This window comes from Anopheles nili, chromosome 2, assembly GCF_943737925.1.
Source record: "Anopheles nili chromosome 2, idAnoNiliSN_F5_01, whole genome shotgun sequence".
NCBI lineage: Eukaryota > Metazoa > Arthropoda > Insecta > Diptera > Culicidae > Anopheles > Anopheles nili.
The window spans coordinates 57,391,184-57,401,290 of NC_071291.1; the positions used below are offsets into that span (position 1 = coordinate 57,391,184).

Sequence of the window (10,107 nt, forward strand, 5' to 3'; positions counted from 1 at the left end):
AAGCTCTTAATGGAAATCCATTAACTTTCTTTCAGCTGTATTTATTATAAGATCACTTTTACATGACTATAAACTCGAATTCGAATTCGAAAAATGTTTTAAAATAAATTATCTTTTGTTTTATGTTTTAAAAATCATCTCTGCAAAAATTATCCTAAAAAATTACTTCCAATTTATACAACGATCGTATCAGCGGTTCATTTGTGTCTTTTACTTGTTTAAATGTTAGTTAACTATTCATAAAGGTATTCGACTGTAGTTAGCAATTAGCAGAGAAAGTAATTTACATTTTACAACAACCGAAAAAATAAAACTATTAAGGAGTTCTTTCTCCTCTATTGCCCATTGACGTTGTTTAGTTTTTCTTTTGTACACTCAACCACTTCATCGCTCATGTAACATAAACCCCTTAACATGTTCATTGGGCTTGCCAAAGCCAACCTACATTCGACCTCATGGACAAACCAAACATACCACGACGACACTTCAAATTTCCGCCCTGATACAACCACCGCACGCTCAACTTCGCCAAAGTGCAACAGCTTTCTCTCGTGACTAATTTTGTCTATGCACTTCATAACTCGGCCTAATGATGCACGATCATGTCCTTGCGGTAACATCATCATCATCATGGGCCAATTGCAGCTGGTATGCGTACGTAAAATGTGTACTTCACCTTCGACCTGTGAGGGTTGCGCAGAGCAAAAAGAAATTAAAAATACATTTTTTTCCTTAGCTTCAATGCACGCATTTACAACGCACTCGTCAAGAGCGCATGTCCTAGAACGGTGTGCGTAAAAAAACATCGAAAGTCAGGATCGCTGTAACACTAACGCATCTGCAAGCCGGTCCACGGCAGCGATTTGTCCTTTCACCACTTGAGACGCCTTCCCAGCGGACTTCAACGGGGTCGAATGTGAAACGCTCGAGAGTGTGCTTTGATTTACGGCTCTCAAGTGGGCTAACCGTCGCGGCTTTTCGGTGTCGTCGCTTGTCACAACAAACGTCGAACCGATTGCCACTCTACGCTCTATGGTTTTCGTTTCTATTTTCGTAAAGTACAGAGCTACTCAGAATTATTTGCTCCACAATTAGCCTTATCGTTCGGTGCTTAACTCGAGCCGCGTTCGATCCTCCAAAGACACTCCTTAGCTCTCTGTTATCAGCACAATTCCTGGCAGCTGTCCACCATTTCGTAAGGTTCATTTCATTTTCACTCGATATCATTTTCAACGCTCTCCGAAAGGCACGTGACCTAGTGACGGTATCCTAGCGCTAATTGTCAACGCCAGATGCGGTACTTCTGAACCCGGAATCGCTCGGAATCGTGATCGCATTCTCGCGTAGGCGCGCCGATCAATGGAAAGCTCGAGAAGGGAACGATTTTCATTTCATTTCGCCAGCATTCGCGCACTCGGAAAACTGAATATGATTTATCATTTGGTGTGGCCCGTGTTCGATTTATTGGCACGTAAAATTGCCACTGTCATCGTTGCGAAGGTATGCGAGGCACAAGTCAAAGGTGCTTTCGCGAGAGAAAAAAAAATCCTCCACCGTAACGACGTTTTCTTCTGCACTCGGAACCGCCGAGACAATGTCGAATATTTATTTATACATACATAATCTTTGACAACGGTTTGATTTATGTGCTGTAAAAGATTTATTTTTCATCGCCACCCATAACGAAGCGCTAGGCGGTGCCATTCTTACCGTTTTTGTTTTTCTTCTTGCTTTTCTCCGATTTTCCCCGACCGTGCCGTGACAGTTCCGGGGCAGGAAAATTCCTTCCAGACCGGTACACAATCTCAAGCCGCTGGCGGCTTCTTCGCGGGGTTTCACTTATTTTCATACCGCGTTGTTTTTGTTCTTTGCGATTTCCGATGAGTTCGTTCCACCGGCGGGTGGAGCGTTCCCTGTTTTTTTGCGCCGCATTTTGCATCTGATTTCAGATTTGAAAATTCCTACCGCCTTTCGGTCGGCTGTCGGGAATGGGAGAGAGAGAGATCATCCTCGGGAGAAAAACAAATGGATTGGCTACCAGCGCGACGACGAGCTGCTTCCGATATATCTCGTTAACGTGTTTTTTTTTGTTCCTCGCATCGGTGCGAATATTTTCCGTCATTTCGTCAGCTTTCAACCGGCAGACGGCCCTCCGTTTTGCTGGTTCTTCATTTTTCGCGCGCGCTACAAACAAAAAATCTGCCTGCGATAGCGCCTTTTTTTGCTTTCGTTCCTTCACAGCTCCATTTCCACCTTGCGCGGGAAGAGGCCCGATCGTACAGACACGCGAGGACATTCGCGCAAAATGGGTTAGCCCAATCGCCGGTGGCGGATTAAACGGGAACCCGCGGAACAATGCCGGGAAGAAATTTGATTTCTGCAAAGCCGGTCGGAAAAATCGCTACGGCAACGGTTATTTGATTGCGTTTTAATATTGCCTCCCTTGGCGAACGGGCACGGCCTGGACAGGCTTGGCGCATGTACGTTCGTCTGGAAGGAAGCTTTGGGTGCGTGATAAGAAAATGACGCGTTTTTTTCTGCTGAGACTTTTCCACGAATTGTACCTCACGTACGGGTTGGGGATTGAGTATGATCTAATATCACTCACGATTCCATCAATCACGGGGAGCGGTTTTTAATTGTCCTCGCAAGGATGTGAGTGATGTTCTCGCTGTGCACGCACACAAGATTATCAATCAAGGAGCAGCGTGGCATCATCAAGGACATTCATAACTCCTGGCTTTCTGCATCCCCGTTAACGGCAGCTTTCAGCTGATGAAGTTTTCTGCAATAGGGAACGTCATCTAAAATACTTAATCGACAGCCGAGGATGGTCGACTCATGTCTCTTGAATAATTTAATTTTTCATTTGCATGTTGTAGTCTATAATGCATTCATTCATTTCATCCTCATATGCTCCTGGGCAAAAACTCGATCTGCTCCTAAGTCTCACCGCCAATCGGTAACGCTTGCGATCAATCTAACTTCAACCAGATCGATTAAATTTCCAATGACAATTTCCCGAAACTTCATAACGTGCGTCTCCTGCAGGAAGAAGAACAGAAAAAAAAACCCCAAACCAAAACCACCCTCACCAGTCATTCCACTCAAGCGGCGCCGGTGGCTTAGAGGCCTCATTTAGCGAGGCAAACAAAACCGGGTCGCATTAATTGAAAACTCGTTCGACCGAAAAATGAGATATCTACCACAGCGCTATTGCGCTAATACACCCAAACGGATGTTGGGTGAATGTGCCCGGTTGCTGGGTGGTGGAAGAGCGGTCCGATACTCCCTTATTCCAGCTGGAAAATGAGACCAGAGACGGGAGTGGTTGGGCTCTATCGGAGTCTATATGCGTATCTGAATATGGCACAGGATCGAGTCATCGAACCGTTACCGCGACGCCGTGTGGTAAAGAGTTTGTTTTCCCTTGTCGACACCAGACGTATATCCCGGTGTTATTAGCGCGGCTGGTGAGTTTTTCCTCAATGTTTACCCACCCCGGTTCGGTGATCGATTTATGAAAATGTTTTGCATACATTTCTCCACCCTTGCTTCTATTAGCTGCCTCAATATTAGCCTACAGATAGGGCATATGTTTGAAGTTCAAGCACGAGCAAATACCGCGTTCTGTGTTGGGTTTGATGACAAGTTTTCGAATACCTTTTCCACCGCGCACTGAGAATATGGCTATAAAAAGCGTATAATAAAATATTTTATACCTCAATATTTTATAACTCGATCCAAACCTCTGGAACGTGATTTACGATTATATTTTCCCGTCGCATGTGTTCCATTCATTCCAATTTCGGGCTTCCATCCTTAGATCAGGCCCCATGCTTTTTGCCCGCATCGGGAGCGAAAAGCAATCTGTAAGACAATTATGCAGCCATATCCTCCCGGTGTTAATCAATGTAAATGAGCTACCACCGTTCTTAAGTGGCTTCAGCTGCTGGAAGAGAAAGCAACACAATTGCAAAGGTTCATTCCACGCAAAGTCCTTGTTTTATTCCACCCAAAAAATCCCTCCTCCCCGTTAAGGGTGAATACGAGATTATTTCACAACTCAATCAGCACGGGTTAGTTCCCGTCGGTTATGGTCGCAGAAGCTGGAAGCGCAAATAGCAACAGTACTTCACTTGAAGCAATCAACAGCGAACGACCAAACGCGCGCTGTTTGCCATTCGCCGACCGACACTATGGGTAACGAGCATGAGCTAAATTGAATGAAGATTCGTTTTTTTTCGAACTTTAGGAAAGTGTAATAGTGCGGAAAACATGAAGAAATAGCAGAATAAAATTGTAATAAAAACATTAGTTTTACTTTTGTTGGTTTAAGAAGTATATTTCGAGAAAATGACGATGTATATAGGAGTAAATTTTTACTACAATCGTTTAGATATTCTCGTATAGGTGTATTTTCGTTAATTCAAAATAAAGCTTAAAATTTCTACAGTTTTCACACAAATTACTAAAATGTTATTATCGCTGTAGCAATAGCTCTTTTCTTTTGATAAAAAGAAGAAGGCATTTCACTAGAAATGAAATAAATTACTCGAACTAATTTCTAGTTTCTGCCAAGATTTATTCTGCCAATGAAATGAATAGAAAAAATTAAAATAATGAGAAAAGATTTAGATACCAAATAATCAGAACAATTCCGATTGCGAGTAGTTTAAATTTCATTTGTATAGTACCTGTGGTAACTATTCGTTCAAAGCCTTTCATTAGTTCAAATCTACACACTTATGCAAACGTGTTTATTCGTCAACTCAAATTCCTTTCCACATTCCATCGTTCACTGTTCCGTTGTGGGTCGCTTTTCACGATTTCCTCTCGGAATGGAAAAACCTCTTCAAGCTCGCTTCCCGCACTGACCCTTTTAACCAGCAAAGGAAGCACCATACGTTCGCGCCAGTATGAGAAAAGTAATATATTTGTAACAGATGTTGCGCAACATTATCAGCGTAAATGGTTATTTGTAATTACTTCGTTTCCATCGCAACCGGGACGCTGTGGAAAGCGTTTAGCAGCGCCACGGTGGAAAATACTTTTCCTTCGTTCGAGTTCGATCTTCACCCGTCGTGGGGTCTTTTTCCCCCGGGCCCCGCGGGTAATGGGCCACGCGTTTATCCCACACCAGCATACTCGCCTTATTGTAAACGATTAGCTGGAAGCATAAATATCGGTGTATCCTTCTTCGGGCTCAAACCCACGGCACGGCCTGCACGGCACGGCACGCAGCATCCCGTTCGCGGCCGAAAGAGTTGAATCATTCACTTTTGACACCCTTTTTTCCCCCGAGCGGGCCTGCGCTCGAGCGGAACGGAAGCAGCGTATGGGATGGACATAAATCTTGCTCCCGAGACCGCCTCCCAGGGCTTTGGTCTTTGGCTTGCGAGAAATCTTCTCCCGTAAGTCCTCGCCTCCTCCTGAAGGGCATTTCTCCATGCATTTCCCGACACGAGCACCCGGAAAAACCCTCCCCCCCCGGGTGTAATGGCATTCGGCGATTAACGGAAAACAACGGCACCGATCCCGGAAAAAGCCCACCCCTCCCTTTTCCGGAAAACGCCTGCTCGGGGATCATTTATTTAAGTAATGAGCACAGGTCCGTCCTCAAGCTGTCGTCGGTTTCCGTTCCATTTCCAGTCAGGCATTTTTCTCCAGCCACGTTGTGCCCGGTACCTTGCCCGTTATTTATTGGCCCCGGGACAGAAAAGGTCTGTAGGGCGGGATGGGATGAGTGGGTGCGCATAGGACACCCGCGGGATGAAACGCCACCTCGACAGGACGCTCGGGAGCCAGCGATTGGGTTGAGAATAAATCACGCGCTTCACGGGTGATTAGTTGCCGAAATCGCGCATAGATCGGAACGGTCAAATGTAAAGAATTATTGGAAGCTTACCGGTGTTGCTACATTGAAGGACCACACGCTAGTAAATCACGGTGGTGGAATTTTTCCGTGTAAGAATGGGTTCGCCCTTTTTTTTACGGCCCCTCCTCAGTCGATGAAACAATCAATTTATAGCGATCGCCTCTTATCCCTTATGCCACCAGCCAATCTGCGTTCGGTTTCATCATCCAGCACCAACGTAACACCGTGTTTATGGGTTCATAAAAGCAAAACGCTCGTTGCGATCTCCTTTCGTGCAGTGGTTATGTCAAACATGCACGTAATTGATAAACGTTGCATCCTTGCAGCCCTGCGAACTGATTCCATTACTTTATTAATGCTGTCCTGAAAGAGGGAGAACGAAAGAAAAGAAAAAAAGCAATATGCACGTTCCACGTTACTGATGCGCCCATTTCACACCACTGGTGGCAGTTTGCGCGTAGCCAGCAAACCGTAAAATTTCATCTCTCCGTAACCCGCAAAAGTTAAGCGCAAAATGCTGAAAAATGAGACATCTCCATCTCAACCGGGGCCACGTACGGAGCACGTTTGCTTGCGCGCCACCGTACCAAACCCATCGAAAATATCCGGTGGACCGTGGTAATATGGCTTGAATTTTGCATAGTTTACTTACCTTTCGCAACCTTGCCCGGACGATTTCACCTGCGTCACCGTTGAGGTGGTGGATCACGCCCGGCAAAATCCTAGCCCAAACTACTTCCCATTGTACGTACTGCAGGCTGCCTTCGCTTGATTCACCTGGCTCAATTTCACAATCCATTTGGTTTTGGTGCCAAAGTATCCAACAGCTTGCAGTAATTGGATCGAGCTGCCGGCACACCCGGAAAGGAGAGAAAGCGAGATGGAGCGAACACGCTGAAAAGAAAACGCGCCAGCATTAACGTTTACTGGCACCGGAGTTTCCTGATTTTTCCGCCCACGCTATGCGGCCTTGAGCGTCATATTTTTTTGTCTCCATCGGTGCTGCCTTTGACTTCTGTTCTTTTGCACGCACTAACGTTACCGTGTCTATCGGGAGGGGGTTTTCTCACACCTGCACTAGCTTTTCTTTACGTTTGCAAATTTTCATTCAAGTCATTTTTTTTGCATTCTCGTTTCCGACCGCAGAATTATACTTTCGACTTCTGCATCGATGCGTTTCAGCTCCCCCATTACGGATCCAGCCCATCCCGTTGCATTTGGTGTGCGCTCAAATTTACATGTGCCGCTTGAAATGAACACTCCTCGGGGACGAAGGTCAGGCCCAACCGGTGAGGCAGAAAATTGCACACGAAATGAACCAAAGCGAACGGGACAGCGGGTGGCGTCCCGGCCGATTGCATTCCCGCGTGGTTTTGCGTTTGTTCAATATTCTGGTGCAGGTGGTGCAGCTTCTTTCTGTCCGCTTTCTTCCAACTCAATTCCAATCGAAATGACATTTTCTCGGTTTTCCGCTCGGTTCAATTATTTTCGCACGGATCTTTGTGACGGGTGCACTGTGGTGAATAGTGATCTGCGTTTCTTTGATACACACAAGCTGGGGGAAAAATGAGTGTATGGAATGGATAAAGTTCGTCAAAAGTTTGATGCCTACGGAACAAAAGGAGGAAAGTTTTTTTTATATTTATGGAGATATGGTCTGGGCGTATTCTGCTTAACGTAACAGTTATAACTGTGATAATTATTACGGAGAACTTTATCACGGGTTAACTCCAGCTACTAATGCTGTTACTTATGCGGTTGCTTATAATATGATAGCTCATGATTTCCTGCTTTCATGCTTTCATGCTTGAAGCTTTCGTTAGATAGAATTGTTTTTAACCATAGGATGCAATGTCACTGATTCCGTATAAAAGCCAGTAAAGCAAGTGTAGTAAAGCTAAGCAGGTGCACATTTAACGAATAATGATTAGACATCAGTATAAACCCAAAAAGAGTCCTTGAAATGAAACATGGAAACGTGGAAAATATTGATTAGATTGATAATACGCATTTTTAATATACTACGCGCGAACAAGGTTTAACAACAAAACTCTACTCTCTTTCGAATCTGTAGTAGGTAAGGTCCTTGTGTGATTTGCTTTAATGAAATTGTCAAAGTACATTATTTGTCATGAAACAATGCACACCAAATGGCAAAATTATTCAGAGTACTAATACAGATGTCAGCCGTTCGATGTACTCGCTTACTTAAAGTACCCTCGCCGTTTGTTATCGTACTCAAGGTTGATCATCCGCTGCTTGATATTGACCGAACCACGCAACACCGTCGACCGTGAATCGATATCCCGCATAACAAACGGTGAGTACCCAGCGATGTAGTCTTCTCCAAGGGCATTAGTCTTGGCCCTTGTCTTCAGTGGAATGCGCTGCTGCGGCACCGGTTGATCCTCGAACAGCAGTGGGTTGGTGGCGTACTTGCCACCATTAAACTTCGCCACTGGTTGGTTCTTGTGCTTCGCTGTCAACGGTCGTTGGTTGTTAATGTGGATGATCTGCTGGCCATTCTCGTTCAGATTGACGGAAACCTTCTTCAGTGTCTGGTAGCCGCATTTTGGGCAGAACTTCTTCGTCGCGTTGGGCGTGATCATGAAGCAGGCATAACAGCGCAGGATGTACGTACGCGTCTGTTTGATAATGCGCCCGTCGAGGGATGCAATCTGCAACCCGATCTGCTTCAGCACGTTCTGCAACGCGTAATCGGTGGTGATGCAGGCCACGGGTGCAGTTACCTTCTCGAGTAGGTCCTTTCCAATGTTCAGCTTCATTTGTACGATGTTAGTCGGTGTTATCCAGTCTCCCTCGTCGTCGCTCTCTTCGTCCACTTTATCGGAAATCCCAGACTTTTCCGATTCTGACGCCTTCTTCGGTGGTTCAGGAGAAACTGCATGACTGTCGTCTGTTGAGAATTCTTTCTTGCAGGGATTACCCTTCGTCGATTCGTCTGCTCTTTCCGGTCCGTGGCCCGTCGGATTCTGCCCATTGCAGCTCTTCGGTACGTACAAGCCTTTCATCAGCACTGTTGTTTTCAGAGTGACCGGTTTCTTGGCCGACGACATCAGCAAGGCCGGGCGCGGTTTGTCGCGCAAATGGTCCATACCGACATGTTCTAACTCGAGCTCGTACGTGAGCGCAATCACCTGCAAATCGACCAGCGATAGGGAAGCAAAGTCGCCAGTTTTCTTCGCCATCGCCATGACTTTTGCCAGCACGTCATTGTCCGGTTTGCGCACCTTTAGTTCATATGGCAGCACAGCGAGTGCCTTTATCTGTCTGTTGTTTCGAATCTCGCCGAGGACACCTGGGACTGTGTAGCAGTTTTCTGCAATATTCTAAAATGAAATCCACAGAGAATCAGCCAAGTTGCACATTGGTATGACGTCTATGAGTTATGCAATAGCTATACAAACGACGTTTTAACCAATCACAATGCATACATACCTGAAGCTGGACATTTTTCACAAACGCCGTAGTATCTACAACTAAATGCTGGAGTTTCGGCATCTTGAATCAGAAAAGATGTTCTCATAACCAGCGTTTCTTGAGGATGAGCTTCGTTGTTCGCGCGAGTACACGAAGCAAATGGATGTCAAAGGAATTAGTATTTTGACAGCTCTAGGACCTCTTGTCTACCGGTTTGACGTTTGCACATTTTGTGAAAAATGTGTAATTCATCTTGACCGGCAAACATTACGTAACAATCTGCGCTCTGTTTGATGGTTATTACTGCCATATATGAGTTATCATGATTAAAATAAAGCCCAGAGACACAGCAAGTAGTAGCATTAAGCGGTGCATTCGACTTCGATGTCTTCGATGTGTTTTTCGATGTATGCATTACTTTGCTGATTAAGAAAACGTTTAAACACAATGTCTATAAGAGTCTCACTCATAAAGAGAAGTAGGAAATTCAAAAGTATGAAAAATTGATTTCTCAGAACTTGTGAAAATTGTTTCTTTTTTCGAAGAATATTGTGTTTGTATAAATTCAAAAACTGTGCTACTATATTAAAACAAAAGTCCATTCACTAATAGCCATTACCACGAAAACACATTTTTTTCGCCTCATACACAACCTCCTGCCCTTCAAACGTTACGCACCAACTGAGCAAATGTTTCGCCACCTTTAGGCGATCGATTTTGGCACAGCCGAAATAAACACACGCCGGAGAGCGAGCCTGCGAAATCGTTATTACCTACTTCGTTCGACA

At 45.0% G+C, this 10,107-nt stretch overlaps 1 protein-coding gene across 1 annotated transcript; it reads right to left on the minus strand.

The window, feature by feature from the left end:
* Window positions 1-8,082: 8,082 nt before the first annotated feature.
* Window positions 8,083-9,400, minus strand: LOC128720923 (RNA-binding protein NOB1-like). Its single transcript, XM_053814624.1, has 2 exons — window positions 9,338-9,400; window positions 8,083-9,228 (listed from the first exon to the last, which is right to left on the minus strand). Exons 1-2 carry the CDS (start codon window positions 9,398-9,400, stop codon window positions 8,083-8,085), a joined length of 1,209 nt encoding a protein of 402 aa, XP_053670599.1.
* Between the last annotated feature and the right edge of the window lie 707 nt (window positions 9,401-10,107).